The sequence below is a fragment of the Zea mays genome, chromosome 2 (assembly GCF_902167145.1).
Source record: "Zea mays cultivar B73 chromosome 2, Zm-B73-REFERENCE-NAM-5.0, whole genome shotgun sequence".
Taxonomy (NCBI): domain Eukaryota; kingdom Viridiplantae; phylum Streptophyta; class Magnoliopsida; order Poales; family Poaceae; genus Zea; species Zea mays.
Genome location: NC_050097.1, coordinates 91,917,015 through 91,936,636, shown reverse-complemented (window position 1 = coordinate 91,936,636; position 19,622 = coordinate 91,917,015). Strand labels below are relative to the sequence as shown.

General features: G+C 45.9%; 1 protein-coding gene across 1 annotated transcript; it reads left to right on the top strand.

Annotated features, from left to right (window-relative positions):
• The first annotated feature begins 17,761 nt into the window (after window positions 1–17,761).
• On the top strand, window positions 17,762–19,233 carry LOC100276437 (uncharacterized). The gene is made up of 2 exons (NM_001150228.3): window positions 17,762–18,697; window positions 18,833–19,233. Exons 1-2 carry the CDS (start codon window positions 18,049–18,051, stop codon window positions 18,910–18,912), a joined length of 729 nt encoding a protein of 242 aa, NP_001143700.2. The 5' UTR covers window positions 17,762–18,048; the 3' UTR covers window positions 18,913–19,233.
• Window positions 19,234–19,622: the final 389 nt, after the last annotated feature.

Here is a 19,622-nt window from a genome sequence, read left to right as displayed (position 1 = left end):
AAGTAGGAACAGGCAAAGGCATATACAAACCATGGTTGTTCAATCGTGACTTAGCTTTCTGACAAGTAGTGCAGCGTGCAACAAGGCGCTCAACATCAGCGCGCATTCGAGGCCAAAAGAAGTGGGCAGCCAACACCTCATGTGTCTTGTAGACGCCAAAGTGCCCCATGAGACCGCCTCCATGCGCTTCCTGTAACAACAAAAGACGAACCGAGCTAGCTGGAACACACAGCTTGTTAGCGCGAAACAGGAACCCATCCTGTATGTGAAATTTGCCCCATGGTTTCCCAATAATACAATGGACGAAAGCATCTTTAAAATCAGCATCGTCAACATATTGATCTTTCACAGTGTGCAAACCAAAGATTTTAAAATCTAACTGTGACAGCATGGTATAGCGACGAGACAAAGCATCAGCAATAACATTGTCCTTCCCGTTCTTGTGTTTAATAATGTAAGGAAAAGACTCAATGAATTCTACCCATTTAGCATGACGATGGTTCAGATTTGTTTGGGTGTGAATATGTTTTAAAGCCTCATGATCAGAATGAATTATGAACTCACGATGCCAAAGATAGTGCTGCCATGTATGCAAAGTGCGCACTAAAGCGTAAAGCTCCTTATCATAAGTAGAATATTTCAGACTAGCACCGCTTAATTTTTCACTAAAATAAGCAACTGGTTTTCCTTCTTGTAACAAAACAGCACCTAGCCCAATACCGCTAGCATCACATTCAAGCTCAAACACTTTATTAAAATCAGGCAATTGCAATAGGGGAGCTTGGGTTAACTTATCTTTCAAAGTGCTGAACGCTTCCTCCTGCGAATCACTCCATGCAAATGGCACATCTTTCTTTGTAAGCTCATGTAGAGGCACTGCAATGGAGCTAAAATCACGAACAAATCTGCGGTAGAAACCGGCAAGTCCAAGAAAGCTCCGAATTTGTGTGACCGTCGTCGGTGTAGGCCACTCCCGAATGGCAGCAATCTTGCTGCTATCCACCTCAATGCCCTGTGGAGTAACAACATAACCAAGAAACGAGACACGTCGTGTACAAAAGATGCATTTTTCCATGTTAGCAAATAACTAGGCAGCACGCAATGCATCAAAAACAGCACTTAAATGTTCCAAATGCTCTTTCTTAGATTTGTTGTAAATAAGGATATCATCAAAATAAACAACCACAAACAATCCTATGAAGGGCCTTAGAACTTCATTCATCACTCGCATAAAAGTGCTGGGAGCATTAGTCAATCCAAACGGCATAACCAACCATTCATATAAACCAAATTTCGTTTTAAAAGCCGTTTTCCATTCATCACCCAGTTTCATTCTAATCTGGTGGTAACCACTACGCAAATCAATCTTAGTGAAAATAATGGCACCACTAAGCTCATCTAGCATATCATCAAGGCGTGGTATAGGATATCGATAACGAATAGTGATGTTATTAATAGCACGACAGTCTACACACATACGCCATGACCCATCTTTCTTGGGAACAAGTAACACAGGAACAGAGCAAGGGCTAAGAGACTCACGAATGTATCCCTTGTCAAGCAACGCCTGTACCTGGCGCTCGTCTCATCCGGATTTGTACGGTACGGTGCGCGGTTCGGAAGCTGTGCGCCGGGAATGAGGTCGATCTGGTGCTCAATGCCACGAAGTGGTGGGAGACCCGGTGGTAAGTCTTTGGGAAAGACATCAGCGTACTCCTGCAAAAGGTTAGCAACCATAGGGGGAATATCCAAAGATGGTGCATCATCAAGTGAAATGAAGACACTAGAGCATACAAGTGCATAGCATGGCAAATGAGCACCGTATAGATCATCAAAATCAGCACGTGTAGCAAGTAAAACAGGAGCCTTTAACTTGATTTCAGAAGGAACAGAGGGCGATGGATCAAGTTGTTTAGCAGTTATAGCAGCTCGGGCAAGATCATCTTTAACAATTTGTTCAGGGGTCATTGGATGTATAATTATTTTCTGACCCTTAAAAATGAAAGAATAATGATTCGAACGACCATGATGCAAGCTATCAGTATCATATTGCCAAGGTCGACCAAGTAACAAAGAGCATGCTTCCATGGGAATAACATCACAATCAACAAAATCAGAATAAGCACCCATGGAGAAAGGAACACGCACGGAACGCGTGATTTTTATTTTACCACCATCATTAAGCCATTGAATGTGATATGGGTTTGGATGCTTACGAGTAGGTAACGACAACTTTTCGACCAACATGGTACTCGCCAAATTGTTGCAACTGCCGCTGTCGATAATGATGCTAATTGACCGCTCCTGCACAACACCCTTTGTATGGAACAGAGTGTGTCGCTGATTCTTCTCGGGCAAAGCGACCTGTGTACTAAGAACACGCTGCACAACAGGACTTTCATACCTATCAGCGTCGCCCGGGTTTACATGTACCTCTGCCTGAGCTGCATGGTTAGTGGCAAGTAGTGCATGTTCAATTTCTTCAGAATCACTAGCGGAAGAGTACTCACCATCGTCACGAATGAGCAAAGTGCGCTTGTTTGGGCAGTCTCGAATCACATGGCCAAATCCTCTACAGCGATGACACTGAATATCCCGTGTACGACCTGTGGGTAGGGAAGTGCTGGCTGGTTTGGTCATCTTCTCGCGTGGAGTAGTGGTGGACGTGGATGGCGTAGGGGGAACTGGTGCTGAGGTGGATGTCGAGCTTCGTCCTGCAAAAGGGTTAGAATATGTCTTCGAGCGGCGTCCCTGCACTTCACGTTCAGCTTTGCAAGCATATTCAAATAAAGAAGTCATATCATAATATTCCTTATAATCAAGTATATCCTGGATTTCGCGGTTTAAACCACCACGAAAACGTGCCATAGCAGCGTCGTTGTCCTCCAATATCCCACAACGAATCATACCTTTTTGTAACTCCTGGAAATAGTCCTCAACAGATTGAGAACCTTGCTGAAAACGCTGCATTTTATTAAGCAAATCACGAGCATAATACGAAGGCACAAATCGATGTCGCATCGCAGCTTTCAACTGATCCCAAGTGGTTGGAATGGCAGTGGGATGTTTCATTTTATACTCACGCCACCAAATTAAAGCAAAATCAGTAAATTCACTAATAGCAGCTTTAACCTGAGAATGTGCAGCAATATCATGGCATGAAAATTTTTGTTCAACCTCTAACTCCCAATCAAGATATGCAGCAGGATCATATTTGCCATTAAAAGGTGGAATTTTAAATTTAATCTTAGAAAATAAGTCATTAGGGGGATGACGAACCACATGGCGTGCACGACCACGGCGATCTCCATCGTCCTGCTCAGTGTCACCGCCGTAGTCCTGCTCCATCTTTGTGGTCAACGCATCAAGGCGTGCCAGGATGGTGTCGAGTGTGGTGCGAGTCGCCGTTTGAGCAAGGTCAAGCTGGTTGAAACACTCGGTCGTCGAAGTGATCGTTGAATCAAGCCGTTCATGCATCGTCCTAATGTCAGCAGCAAGTCCATCAACTTGTCCCCTTACTTCCAGCAACTGGGCATCCACCGTGTCGTGTGCTCCTGCCATAGTTAGCGCAAACACCAAAACACCAAAAGGAGAAAAACCGACGACAACAGGGAAATGGTGGTGACAACTCGCTCAATGAAATGCTGTTATCAAATTCTTATCCGTTCTTACCAAGCCACAGTGGTGAACTGCAACCAACAGGTGGAACCGGTGAAAGATTGGATGAGCGATTGCCTGGAGAAACAGAAACCTTCTCGTTGTAGAAATATATGGAGTTTTGGGAGGCTGCACTCAAGTCAAGGATTAGCATGATCAAACAATAATGCAAAGTTGAATTATAGTGCAAAACACGAAACTATATTGCTGGCCACAAGTGCAAAGGATGGATGGAACTAGCAGAATGGCAGTACCGCAAATATTGTACTAGCGAGGCCAAAAAGGTACTAGTAGGAATCACAGGTGATTTTGTTTCTCTTTTTTTGTATGATTTTTTTGATATTTTTCTCAGCACAAGGAGCAACAAACTAGGAGCTACACGAAATTTCACCTCAAACAGAGTTCAGATGTGGTCTACAGAAAATCAGGAAGTAGTGCGAGAACTTTGACGGATTTTTTTCTTTATTTTCCTGAAATTTTTTGACAATTTTGTCGAAGCCAAACCGACCTTCGGTCCGTTTGACGGCCTCAGAATGGTGCCAACATGCTCCTGTAAAAATTTCAGATTTTTTGAACAACCGAGCGAAAAGTTATGCCCGGTTTAAGGAAGGTATGATTAAAACGACCGAGATGAGACAACCGCTTTGTATCCTTTCTCCTTCGTTTTCTTTTTTTTGTTTCTGTTTTTTTTACGTAACCGAAGGAGAAAAATAAGGAAGCGACGTTGACTAGGTTTTTTTCTGTTTTTTTACGTAACCGAAGGAGAAAAATAAGGAAGTGGCGTTGACTCGGTTTGATGTAACCGAAGGAGAGAAACAAGGAAGATGGTTGCGACGCGCTAGGGTTTGATGTAACCGAAGGAGAAAAATAAGGAAGATGGTTGTGGCGCGTTAGGGTTTGATGTAACCGAAGGAGAAAAACAAGGAAGAAAGAAGGATGGTGAGAAAAAACACAATGCGACCAGTAACAAATGACGCGAAAGCACACAAATTCAACAATGCAGATTATTGAAAGAAGGTGTGAGGCTCAAAAGGGTGCTGGTATAAGGTCTAACCTGAATTTTTATGTGGTTTTGTGGACTGTAGGAGAAAAAAAACACTCGATAAACTCACCGATCAACCTAGAAATCTGATACCACTTGATAAAGCTGGAGTGCCCGATCTTTCGGTGAGTGGAGATAATTCCGATTTGGTGGAAGTAGACCCTCACGATCCGACTACGACGAGCGATCCCGAAGCGCCAATGCAATCGCTGAACCAACTTCCAATGGTTACCGACCTTGATGATGCGAGATCGACATGATGACGAAGATCGTTTCCTGTGCGCAATCGAAGAACGAACAAGAAAAAGATGCGAGCAATCTTAATATCACTCGAGGTGGAGTTCTGAATCACAGAGGACAACACGTATTTGTGCGTGTTCTGGGGTAGCTAAAGCTAGATGTAAAACAAAACTCGCCGAACAAAGGAGGCGCAGCTCCTATATAAATAGAGAGAGGGGGGGGCAGCCCCTAGGGGCAGCCAACCCTAGGTCGTCCACTATGGGCCGCAGTTGGGCTGGTCGTCATTCTTCAGTAGCATGACGAAGTTAAGATCTCTGGCACGGGCCCGAGTGATTGGCCCAGCTAATGAAGGAAGTGGCGCTTGATGTGGAGGTGCTGCTGGTGTAGTCGTACTCATAGTGATGTCCTCATCAAAATTTTTGGCAGGCTTCGCAGGACCTCGTCACTCGATTTGTGGCGCAAATCATAGCGGGCCAGTAGAAGCCTTGTCGGATCACCTTGGCGGCTAGGGCCCTAGGCCCTGAGTGAGAGCCGCAAGTTCCGCTGTGGACTTCGCGTAGGATCTGGACGCCTTCGGTCTCGGTGACACATTTAAGCATGGGTTGACTGACCCCCTTTTTGTAAAGTTGTCCCTCAATGAGTGCGAAGTCCCGGCTTCGGTGTTTGAGGCGTTTGGCCTCGTTGATATCGCTCGGATGGTAGTATCCCTGCAGGAACAGGGTTATTGGTGCCCGCCAGTCTTCGATCATGATGAGGTTGACTATGCGGTGGCCCTCGGTGTCATTGGTGATTTGGAGGCCCTTTGGGCTGCGGACGGCTATCGTGCCGATGACATGGTAGAACACGTCGGAGGGCAGGGCCTCGCCTCTGGCGGCTGCCTTGGCCAATGCGTCGGCCTCCTCATTCTTGGCTCGGTCCACGTGCTGTAAGGTAAAGCCCTTGAATTGTCTCTCGAGACTGCGGACGGCCGCGAGATACTGCATAAGTGCGGGGTCCTTGGCTGAGTAATCTTTCTCGACTTGGCCGACAACCACTTTGGAGTCTATTCTGATTGTGCAGGTGGTGACACCAAGTGCCCGTAACTTGAGAAGGCCGAGAATGACGGCTTCGTACTCTGCTACATTATTGGTGCATATGTCAGACTCCAAAGCAAAGCTGAGTTGTGCTGCATATCGGTGCTTGACCCCTGTGGGTGAAGTAATGACTGCAGCTGCGCCTGCCCCCGCATGGCACCATGCGCCGTCGCAGTGGATGGTCCACACCTTCTCTGCAGGCGTGTCCGGCTGCGTTATTGGCCCGGTCCAATCGACGATGAAGTCTGCTAGGACTTGTGACTTGATGGCTGTCCTGGGCTCGAATGTGATATGGTATCCGGAAAGCTCGGCTGCCCATTTGGCGATCCGGACAGATGCCTCCGGATTTTGAATAATTCACCGAGTCCCCTGTCCGAGGTGACCCATACCTTGAACGCTTCAAAATAATGGTGCAGCTTGCGCGAAGCCATAACGACTGCGTAGGCGATTTTTTCCAGTTCTGTCATGTTGCATTTGGATGGCGTGAGCACTTCGGAGACGTAATAAACTGGACATTGTCTGGTTGTGCCCTCCCTGTCCTATTCTTGAACCAGCGCTGCGCTGACCGCGTGCGGCGAAGCTGTGACGTAGAGCAACAGGGGTAGCGAAGGGTTGAGGCTTATAAGAATCGCCAGCTCTGACAGGTGATGCTTTAGTGAAGCGAAGGCCGCCGCTTGCTCTGGTCCCCATGCAAAGTCTTTTGCGCCACGAAGCATTTTGAGGAAAGGTAGGCTTCGCTCTGCAGACTTGGAAATGAATCTGTTGAGGGCGGCCAATCTGCCTGTCAGTCGTTGGACGTCTCTGGCTGACTGTGGGGGCGTCATGTTGATGATGGCCTGGATTTTGGTTGAGTTGGCTTCGATTCCTCGGTGCGACACCAGGTAGCCTAGTATCTTCCCCTGGCGGATGCCGAAGACGCACTTTTTGGGGTTTAGGAGAAGTCGAGCGTCCCGCATGTTCGCGAACGTTTCTGCGAGGTCAGCCAGATGGTCTTCTTTGCTTTTGCTGGTGACGACGATGTCGTCCACATACGTAAGCGCCAAATGTTGGAACTGGCTCTCCTGGGAAAGTTGATCCAACGGGGGGATGAAAGCAACGTAAAAAAGGTTTCAACTCGAGATGGCAAAAGCTCTGTTGATTCAACCTCTCAAGGGCACTGTACGGGGGTATTTATAGGTGCCTGAGTGCCCAACATCTCGATGTAAGGACACATGTACCCTCAGGCACCTGAACTATCCCCGGAATATTCCTATAAAGGAGGGTTACAGACTGTCATTACAGAAAAACTATTACAAATCGGGCCCGTAACATGCTTCCCCGTGCGGGGCCTGTTACAATGGGTCGAATCCCACGTGGGCCCCGAGGCCGAGTGAGGACGTGGGACGGGGCGACATCGTCGTAGGCCTTCGTCTCGTAGTGTGCAACGGGAGGGGTGGACCTCACCGGTCCTTCGACTTCCGTTGGCGCAACGAGAAAGACAAAGGCTGGAGCGAAGGGTAGCGTCTTCGCCTTCGCCCCAACAGCAGTATATATTAATAAATGAAGAAGCATATGAAATATGAGAAACAACATAAATAATCGCATAACATTATTAATTCATTATTATCATATTATCATGGGAAGACAGAAACAATACTGAATTACAAAAGTACCTTCGGCTTGACAGAAGGCAAAAAGTACAAGCGTGACGCAAAAGCAAGTACAAGTCAGCGTGAACAGTACGGGGGTACTGTTCATCTATTTATAGGTACGGGACACACCCCGTGTAAAATTACATCCAGACCCTTTACATTTGCTAATAACTTTAAGGTAATCCACCGAGGTCTAAACAACCTTTTCCCTTTTAAGTCGGTTCCCTTTTCTGTCGTCATGCCGAAGCTCCTTTGCACGTAGCTTCGGTGCTGCATCAACCTTCGTATTATTCGTGCTTTCCACACTGTGTGATTCTGATCCGAGACCGAAGGCACCTGTTCACATATTACACTCAAAAAACATTGTTAAATTACGTTTTTGAGGACCTTTGGAAGACGAATGCCCCCAACAGGCGGAAAATTTTTCACTGATATCTGGGAAAATGGCGGCCGAGGGATGGCCCATGAAATAATGAAGAAGAGCGAAAAAAATACTCATGACGCTCGAGAAGCAACAAAAGCGGCTGAAAAAGCTACGAAACTCGAAAGACAGATAGGTATTACTTAATCGCATTTAACTTTGTTGTTTATTTTTATGACTTCAAACTAATTTATGTCTCCTACCGCAGCTGAACTATCTCCTCCCATAGAGCCATTCGACCCACTGGCCGACCTAGAGACAAAGAAAACAATAGAAATTATTAATATGGCCGAAGCTATTGTAGATAAAGTTGTTACCAAGCTGCTAACCGAAGCTGCAGAAAAAGTTCTGAAGGAAGAAGAGTAGCTATTGTAAAAACATTTTCTAGAACATTGATGTAACATTTGCTGAACTATGTTTGTAATATTCAGTGCTTATAGATTTGAATGTAATATATGAGTGGTTTGTAATTCAGTTCTTTGCGATGCATGAAACTTTTTGTACATACCGTTTTTGAGCCTACGGCGAAAAAACACCTTCCCTTCTTTTCATGCTTCGTAAAGAAGAGCTTTTATGCTTCATAAAGAAGAGTTTTTATGCTTCGTAAAGAAGAGCTTTTATGCTTCGTAAAAATCATTCATACTTTGTAAAACATCAATGCTTCGTAAACAATAGATCCCTTTTTCCGCATCAGAACTCATGAAGCTGTGGTTCTTAGCTTACTTTGTGCCTTGGCATCTTTTCATTTTTTGTAAAGCATTGCCCGAAGATCGGCCTCATTTTCAATTGATGTCATTGATGTGATATGATGTATAATGTGATGTTATGCGATATGATGCGATGATATGTTGCAAAGAATGATGCTAATGTATCGTGCAAATGAATGCCCAAACACACACATCCGAAGCTTCATCCACAACCTTCATTCCCTAAGAAATGACTGAAATCTCTTTGCCGTTTATTTTTTGGCTGCACCGTTTATTTTTCGGTGTAAGTTCTGCATACCCTAAGGAACATCTTTTGAACTTCTTTGCCTTCTATTTCGGCGGTATTCGCGTTGACTTTTCGCGCTTCGCCTTATATTTCGGCGGTATCTGGCTCTGCATTCCCTAAGGAACGAGTTTTGAGCAGAAAACGTACACTGCGCTCCCTTGGGAACGGCTTTTTGAAGTTTCAGCAAACTTACGCTGCGCTCTTTAAGAATGACTTTTTGTGGCTTCGGTGAAACTTTCACTGCAATTTTTAGCTTTGCATTCCTGAAGGAATATCTCTTCATAGCTTCGGCATTCTCATAAGTCTGTGACGAAGGTACATTTCATTTTGACATAAACGAAGCTAGTACAGGAAATTAAAAATGACAAGAAAAGTAGGTTTACATTGATTGTTCCTTATTAAAAGAAAATGACAATGAATGTAAAACTGTGCCAGAGGTAGGATATCTCTCAATATATGTGTTTTGATTCTAGCACAGTACTATTAACTGTGCGAGCTTCAGACCCCTCCCTGAAATCTCGCTGCTGATGGGTCTGTTGGCTCCCTTCTGGCTGCTGACCATGTGAGTAGGCAGGTTGTAGTGGCGGCGGAGGTGGAAGCTGTGGCCAAGAAACTTGCGGCTGACTAGCCGAAGCAACAGAAGCTGCAGGATGATTACCCACATATTCTGGTATATAGGGAGAATGACACGAAGCAGTGTGCAGAACCTACTTCGGTTGACTTTTCCGGGCTTCGGCTTCTGCAATTTCTTTTTGCTTTTGGATGGTGATTTGGCACGTTCTTGTATTGTGGCCCTTATCTTCACCACAAAATAGGTAGTAGATCTTCCTGGGCTGATCCCCATATCTTCCTCCGAAGCCCCTGGCGCCTCTGCCTCTTGGAGCTGGTGGCCGGAAAAAGCTTTGTTGCTGCCCCGAAGCTTATGAAGAATACTGTGGCCTCTGCTGTTGACTTCCTCTATCATCACTCTGGGTGGAGTTGTGAATTGACCTGACGTGCCTCGGGTGGATTATTCCTTCGAAGCCCTTGGTCATTTCAGAGAACCTATATGCTTCCTCCCTTCTTTGGCGGAAGTCATTGTTAGCCCGGATGTACTCATCCATCTTCTGAAGCAGCTTCTCCAGAGTCTATGGGGGCTTTCTAGCGAAATACTGGGCGGTAGGTCCTGGATGAAGCCCCTTAATCATGGCCTCAATGACAATTTCATTGGGCACTGTAGGAGCTTGTGCTCTAAGACGCAAGAACCTTCGGACATATGACTGAAGGTACTCCTCATGATCTTGCGTGCATTGAAACAAGGCCTGAGCTGTGACTGGCTTCGTCTGGAAGCCTTGGAAACTTGTCACCAGCATATCCTTGAGCTTCTGCCACGAAGTAATCGTCCCTGGCCAAAGAGAAGAATACCATGTTTGGGCCACATTCCGAACTGCCATGACGAAGGACTTGGCCATGACAGCTGCATTGCCTCCATATGAAGATATAGTTGCTTCATAACTCATCAAAAACTGTTTCGGGTCTGAATGCCCATCATACATGGGAAGCTGAGGTGGCTTGTATGATGGGGGCCATGGGATAGCCTGTAGTTCTGCTGCCAAGGGAGAAGCATCATCAAAAGTAAAGGTATCATGATTAAAATCATCATACCATCCATCGTCGTTGAACAAGCCTTCTTGATGAAGCTCCCTATGTTGGGGCCTTCGATCTTGTTCGTCTTGAACAAGATGGCGTACTTCTTCAGTGGCTTCGTCGATCTGTCTTTGAAGATCAGCCAGTCGGGCCATCTTCTCCTTCCTTTGCACTTACTGATGGATTATCTCCATGTTTCTGATTTCTTGGTCCAACTCCTCCTCCTGGAGTGTTGGACTAGTGGCCTTCCTCTTTTGGCTTCGGGCCTCTCAAAGAGAAAGGGTCTCCTGGTTCAGGTCCAGTGGCTGCAGTGCGGCAGCCCCTGGCGCTGAAGCTTTCTTCGGTGGCATGACGAAGGTCAGTACTTGCCGAAGGTAGTCGAAAAAGGGTTCACCGGAGGTGGGCGCCAATGTTGGGGACTTGTTCTCAAATACTATAAATTAAGAACAAGGCAACACAAGATGTTAAATGTTAAAGCCCTTCGTCCTTCGAAGCATTATTCCCCTCAGGATATAATGATTTTCAGACGAAGGTCATGAAGGACATACCTTCGTGATTGCAGTATATATTAATAAATGAAGAAGCATATGAAATATGAGAAACAACATAAATAATCACATAACATTATTAATTCATTATTATCATATTATCATGGGAAGACAGAAACAATACTGAATTACAAAAGTACCTTCGGCTTGACAGAAGCAAAAAGTACAAGCGTGACGCAAAAGCAAGTACAAGTCAGCGTGAACAGTACGGGGGTACTGTTCATCTATTTATAGGTACGGGACACAGCCCGTGTAAAATTACATCCAGACCCTTTACATTTGCTAATAACTTTAAGGTAATCCACCGAGGTCTAAATAGCCTTTTCCCTTTTAAGTCGGTTCCCTTTTCTGTCGTCATGCTGAAGCTCCCTTGCACGTAGCTTCAGCGCTGCATCAACCTTCGTATTATTCGTGCTTTCCACACTGTGTGATTCTGATCCGAGACCGAAGGCACCTGTTCACATATTACACTTGGAAAACATTGTTAAATTACGTTTTTGAGGACATTCGAAAGACGAAGGCCCCCAACACATACACTGTTTACAAATGATATAAGGACAATAACGTATTTTCTCCGTCTTCAGCTTTGCTAGCCTCGGCCTTCGGTGTTCAGCATCCTTGTACACTACTTTAATCGAAGGTTAACTTTGTCTGCAAGTGGAAATGTTATGAAATACACTATATGTTAGACAGATGATCGTTTCTTCATAAATAAGTGATCTTTGGCATGGCTTTTATTGTACTCTTGAAACACAAATATGTAATATAGACATTCAGCGGACCTCCAGCAATGTAGGCCCCCAATAATATACAGCTCAGTACTATCATCTATGCTGCCATATTCGGCTTCCAGAGCATCCCACAACTCTTTAACGTTAGTATGAGGTAGGTACACATATTGTAGCCCATCTACAACTGTACCAAACACATCGCCCACAAAGAGAGTGTTGGCATCTCTATAAGCCTTCTCCTACTCCTGGGTAAGATTACCCTGAGGTTTGCCTTTGGATACAAGGACTTGCATGGCAGAGAGCCAAATCATCATTCTCGTTAGCAATTAATTGAAATGCTCACTAAAGAACTTCTCGGACCTTAGAGTATCGACAAATACAACCATAAAACAAAATATCCTAGAATAAAGTTTTTAGATTGCTGAAAAAGGACAATTGATTTTCATTTAATTCGTAAATAAAGCTTGGCCCTGACAACAAACAAGTACAAAACATAAATAGATATAAACATGTGTATCATGCAAATTAAGATCAAAACTTGAACTAGCAGAATGATGTATGAACAAATTAGAGAAAACAATGTTTGTTCATTGCTGACAATGGGGTAGAGAAGACAATGCCTACATTCAACACCATCTTGTTCTTCACGACGATGTGAAATGCCCACGCGACGATGTTGAAGAGGACGACGAAGTGATCGAGCAACCACATAGATGAGTGCTTCCCAAAAACCATATTCACCATCTCTAGGTGTAGGATTGCTGAGGATGCCGGTTCCGGAGACCTACTCTCCTGTTCATCGGTACATGCCAGCGATCGAGATGAAGTAGCTTACATGGTGCACAACTGACTAGATGTGTTGGCTGATGTTGTGTTTTATGATGGCAGCACCCATATGTATTGGTAGGAGAAAACCACGTCTGGTTCCAAAAAATCCGCATCAGATAAGGATTCGCACCAAAATATGTTGATACAATCCGTACTAGTAAATTACGCTGATGATCCTTATCAGATAAGTAATCCGGAATAAGTGGCAAAACAAAACTACAAAAGGAAGCAGAAGACACATAAGGATTGGACTTCGAATTCGTGGACCATTCACTGTTAGCAATACAAGAGGGATCCAGAGATGAAGGAAGAAGAGGATTAGGGAACGAGATAGCTGTATTCAGACTTCAGAATCTCCACAATGTTCATAACCGAAATACATGCGAGGAAGAACAGTAGAAGTAGTAGAGAAGAGAGAGATGAACTTGGAAAACAAGTAAGTGAGTTCCGGTAATGGTAATTGATCCCCTTTGGTGTGTACAATTTTCCCTTTTATAGATGAAGGTGTCCCACTTCCCAACCTGTCAAGAGCCCTACCTGGCAGTGTGCTGACATTCCCCACCTCTTGAAATGTGGCTTGCCTCAAGCCGAGGATCATGATCGTCAAGTTGTTGGAGGCCATGCACAAATCCAAGCACCCAAAATCCATAGGTGGTGGCCATGGTTGCTTTAATCCACTTACAAGACTAGCTCTTGCAGCTTCCTTAGAAGTCTTGGGAAAACCAAAAGCAGTAGCACCATCAATGGATCTAAAGACCTGAACATTCCATGTGACTCGGTGCTCCAAGTTGTAAAGAACATCCTAAGCAACTGACCCTTCCAGCCTTGAATGAATATCATGCCATGGCTCATTTTAATAATTGATAGCATTGCAAATTTCTAACTGATTTTCCAGTGATTTGCTATCTTCAACAATCTCATTTGAATCATCCTTTTTGGAAATACATCTAGGTTTATCGAGCCTATCAGATTCACACCTTGGATCAAAATCAGGTTGATCATCATCAACCACAAGTTCATCTTCATTCAGGTTGACCAGTTCAACTTGATCAACAGATATAGGTTGATCAACTGTGGCCATGGTAACTTCATGGGATATGCTCTCTTTAATTCGCACGTGGTCACATGATTCCAACGCGGTAGTTGGGCTAGAATGGTTACCGCTATCATTCTCAAGAAAATCAATGGACCTTGGCTCATGGTGGACCACATAGGCCATAGAAGTTGTAGCTCCTTGCAATGGAACAACACCATCAACCTCCATCTCAAACTCTTTCTTCGGTTCTAGTGCTGAAGAATTCTCAATTTCATGAGATTGACAACCACCTGGTACTTCGACCTTCTCATGCTATATAGTTTCCAGAACAGATTCATAGTCATGCTGAAGGTGTAAAGGAGCTACATTAGCCTTGTCAGCAAATGCAAGATCTTTTACCTCTATTTCGTTAACTTCATGAGCTGCACTATTCACTTCAACTATATTTTTAGATGTAAAGTTTGACTCTGTTATGACGTCATCAATTAAATCAACTTCTGCCTTGGTTTCTTGGCTTGTATTCTTAGTTACTTCATCTGACTCACCAACATTAACACTGGGAACATCTTCATCTATTTTTCCTTCATAGAAAGCCATGTTTCCTCATTATAGAAAACAACAGAAACTGTGCAGTCATCACACAAACCCTCCTCACTATCTTTATCCACTTTGTTAAATTTGAGAATACAACTTGTGGCTTCACCTTCGACCTGCATAGGTTTGGCTTCTTGCTTCCTAGAAGCATCAGTTGTACCCTGTTCCTGTGAATTCACAACATCAGTGATACTCTATTAATTCTTTGCTATCCTCTCTAATAACCGCTCGTGCACCACCACTCTGCTAGAGTAGCCACCGTCGGGGATGGTGTCGTCGTGGTCGACGGAGTTGTAGGTAAAGATGATGGTCCAACAGCTGTTCTCGAAGTCTTCGTCGCAGATAGGCGCCGCGGTTTATGACCATCATCGAACAGTTGGTGGGCGTGTCGTCAGGTACATCCAGACTAGAGATAGCTGGAGCCCAATCTTTAGCCGACGGTGTACACACATGAGTTGGTGGAGGAGTTGAGACAACCGATGGTGTGATAGTCGACGATGCCGCTCGAGAGCACAATGGTGGAGCCATTAGGTGATGTGTCATGAGCTCGTTGTTGTGTGCTTGATGGAGGGGATGCACACGCACACCCTCGACGCAGGGGGCGCGGAAGAGCAGCGGAATGAAGCCGTGGAGGCCGTGCACGATGTAGCGCCCATCGATGTAGAGCTCAGATTCCGCGACGTCGATGCAGAAGCCGATGGAGGCCGACGGAATCTTCGGGGCTGCCGCTGTGGTGAGCTCTACGTAGGGAAAGTAACCAAATGTCGTGGCCGCAGTCCTCGTGCGGACGCGAACCACCGTCCCAGGCCTCCGACGTGCGGTGATGCCAGGAGTAGCTCTACGTGCTGAACTGTCAGAAGACGGGGTGGACCGAGGCAACGGTGGCGGCGGCGGAGAAGCGGGAATGCAGCAAGACGAAGTGCAACACCTTGTGGGCATGGTGCGGGTGATGTCGTCCTCGGTGTCGTCGGCGACAACAAGGTGCGTGGTGGCATGCTTGCCACCAGAACTGAAGAAGATGATGTCGCAGAATGTCGTGGTGGCCACAACCACAGGCGAAGTAGAGGCCGGAGTAGCCGTATGTGCCGCCGTCGCATTAGGCAACCCTCTGGTGGCCTAGTCGAGAAGGGTGCCACCATGGGAGATGAAATGCTAGCTGAAAGGGAATTAGGCTTACACCTACTTCCTAATTGATTTTGGTGGTTGAATTGCCCAACACAAACAATTGGACTAACTAGTTTGCTCTAGATTATATGTTCTACAGGTGTCAAAGGTTCATCTACAACTATACTAAATCAACTGTCCGGAATACCGTAGATTATTCCGGACAGGAGAAGCTTTTTGGAAAAACAGGCCAAGCGCGGACCGTCCGGGCCCTTGCGGCAGACCGTCCGCGACACGAGGATGACACTCGGACAGAAACAATGCAAAAATCCAAGTCTGCACTATGGACCGTCCGGAGGAAAAGAGCGGACCGTCTGAGTCCTCGCGCGGACCGTCCGGCCTCTAGCGCGGACAGTCCGGTAGGCAAGGATCCGAAAAACCCGAAGGTGACGGGTTCGGAGAAATGAATTATAGCAGGCTCGCGGACCGTCCGGGCCAGGCTCGCGGACCGTCCGCGACTGGCTTTATCTGACATCTGACGACGCATTAAATGCTATATAGCCGTTGATATAGCCGTTACTGCTGACCGTTGCGTTTTCAGCCGTTGATCTACAGGCGCGGACCATCCGGGCCAGGCGGGCGGACCGTCCGCGCTCAGCAGAATGGAGTAACGGCTAGGAAGTGGTTGGTGGCTATAAATACAACCCCAACCACCTCCATTCACACCACCCAAGCATTCCAACCTTCAACATTCAATACAAGAGCTAGCAATCCATTCCAAGACACATTCAAAGCCTCCATCTCTCCAAGTTTCACAATTGAGAAAAGAGATCATTAGTGATTAGTGACTTGAGAGAGAAAGTGATCCGTGTGTTATTTGTCGCTCTTGTCGCTTGGCTTTTTCAATCGTGCTTTCTTGATTCTTTCATTGCGATTAAACTCACTTGTAATTGAGGCAAGAGACACCAATCTTGTGGTGATCCTTGTAGGAACTTTGTGTTCCAAGTGATTGAGAAGAGAAAGCTCACTCGGTCCGAGGGACGGTTTGAGAGAGGGAAGGGTTGAAAGAGACCCGGCCTTTGTGGCCTCCTTAACGGGGAGTAGGTTTGCGAGAACCGAACCTCGGTAAAACAAATCCGCGTGTCACACTTCTTATTTGCTTGCGATTTGTTTTCGACCCTCTCTCACGGACTAAATTATATTTCTAACGCTAACCCGGCTTGTAGTTGTGATTAACTTTGTAAATTTCAGTTTCGCCCTATTCACCCCCCCTCTAGGCGACTATCACTAGCCACGCCTCGCATCCTGAGCGGTGAACCATCGATCCATCTTGGTGTCCATCTCGTCGAAGTGGTACTGCAGTGCATCGAGTATGAGCTTGGTGTCAAGAGCCATGGTGTTGTTGCGAAGATGAAACCAACACCAAGGATCAAATTCCTCTGATACCACTTGTTAGCAATATAGGAGGGATCTAGAGATGAAGGAAGAAGAGGATTGGGGAACGAGGTAGCTGTATTCAGAGTTCAGAATCTCCACAATGTTCATAACCGAAATACATGCGAGGAAGAACAGTAGAAGTAGTAGAGAAGAGAGAGATGAACGTGGAAAACAAGTAAGTGAGTCCTGGTAATGGTAATTGATCCCCTTTGGTGTGTATGTTTTTCCTTTTGTAGATGAAGGTGTCCCACTTGCCAACATGTCAAGAGCCCTACCTGGCAGTGTGCTGACATTCACAAGCATGTCGTGTGTGTGTGGACCCTCCGTTTTGCCCCACCCAATAAGGCGAGTGTATGTGTTCTTCCTTGTACCTCTCACCCAACACATGCAAGACGATCGAAATGACTGAACTATTGAAGTTGGGTTTCCTATATCTCTACTAGCAAGGTAGAACTAAATGTTTACACACCAGTCTCAATGTTGTTATACACCTCTTCATGAATAAGCCTTTGATAATTTCTAGAAATTGTTCTAAAATTAAAATAGGCTAGACACAATAATTTCAACATTGGACTCAGCTAAAACTCTTATTATACTATCTAGGAAGGAGTGAGAGGTGGGACGAAAATATTGAGGTGAGAAATTTTATCTCTTTAATATTAAATATATACAGAAAAATTATCCCATGTTGTTTGGCTGATGCTGGCTGCAAACTAATTTAAGTGCATAGGCATGGATGGTCTGGAATGCGCACCGCCGATGGGCATGCATAACAACAACCGTGCATGGCTACCATTAGGAACCTAGTAAAATAGGCATGCATGCCGCCAGGCCATGGGACAGGCTACACACCTCTATTTGGGGGGTTTCTTCCCCCTCGGTCACTTTGATATTGGGGGAGTTTCACCTCCCCTGCCTTCTCTTGTCGACGTCTCCTTCTCCCTCCTTCCTCCAGCACGAGCGGCAGCTGTCGGAGCACGACAGTTGCAGCGTCCTTCAGGGGAGGAAGAAAGGGGACGACGGCACGAGTTTAAACCAACAATCTCTCGTCATATATATCATAATAGAGAGTAGGACGACAAAAGCCATGGGCAGTAATGGCAGAGATCATAGGCGCGGAGTCCCACGCCCGCCACCTTTACCACTTTACAGGGATTGGGAGGAGGAAGAGGTCGTCAAGGCTGGTCGACGTCGGCAGTCGCCGTTGGCGCAGTCGTCAACGTCACCCGCGGCCGCAGCCGGCGTCGCCAACAAGAAGAGGCTGTCGAAGCAGCTGTCCATGAAGGAGACCACCAGGGAGGTCAAGTGGGAGAAGCGGAAGCGGCAGATACAACGGCAGAGGAGCAGCATGCGCCTGAGCGAAGCCGACGACAGGGCAGGTGGCAGCACTGCTGTCTGTCCTGTTGACGGCGAGGCGAGCTCGAGCGCGGAGCGGGTGGCCACTGGTATAACCGACGGGGACCTGGATGAGCTGAGGGGATCCATGGATCTCGGCTTCAGGTTCGACGAGCAGAAGGGCGGCCAGGACCTCTGCGACACCCTCCCCGCCCTCGACTTCTATTTCGCCGTCAACCGGCAGGTGTCGGAGCCCAGGATGTCGTTTCCCACGAGCACGAGCTCAGGGCCGTCTCTGTCGGCCACCAAGTCCTCGCCCAACCTCTGCGGCACGCCCAGCCCAGGTAGCCCTGGTGCGCACTCTAGTAACGCCTTGGAGTCATGGAAGATTTGCAACCCAGGTAATTTGAGTTGCAGAATTTTTTTCCATGATCTTGTTAACGTTCTGCAGTTTCTTATGTTGGGAAGAACGGTGTGTTTTGGCATAGAGTTTTTGTCTTTCTTCTCATCTCTTTTGTCGGTTCTTGATGTAATAGGAGATAACCCTCTGCTTGTGAAGACAAGGCTCAGGCACTGGGCTCAAGTAGTGGCTTGTTCAGTGAAGCACTCGAGCTGATCCTCGTCAGTGTTTTATTCACGCTCTTCTTCCATACATAATACCCGTACAAGTGGTTGCGATGGCGATGAATTAGTCGTGTCCGAGTGAAACTAGATCAATTGACCTTGTTGCTCGATCTAATGTCGTCCCAGGTCACATTGTTGTGGACAGATTTAATTAGCGTCGGGTTGGCAAATTAAAAAATGTATATGCAAAGTACTGTTAAAGGTTGGCATGGTGTAAAAGGTGTGAGCTATCTCCCTAAATCATTATGTCACAGATTTGAAACAGTCTTTCCGTATCTGCGAAAAAAAACTTGTCTCGTTTTATCTCTTCTCCACTTCCTCGTGTGAGAGGCTCCCGCACATGATTTATCCCATTTTATTACTCCATATTTTTTGCATGTACGGTTTCATGAAAAAAAAACTCTGGTTAGCGGCCTATCTATATATGTAATACGTATGTGATTGGAGTGATATTAATCATGTGCGTCTTTTACAACCAATATATGTATGTGATTGGAGAGATATTAATCGTATGAGAGGCTGTTGTTGTTTAACATTAGCACGACCAAGATCAGGCTAGAGCAATGGCTAAGAAAGAAGTGGCGACGGTTGTGTTGTGGTGGGGGCTTGAGGGATCCACAACTTTATTATTTTTATTTTTAATTATTAAAATCCTTAATGAATTAGATAATCTGGTATATAATTAAACAGTAAGTAACTTTT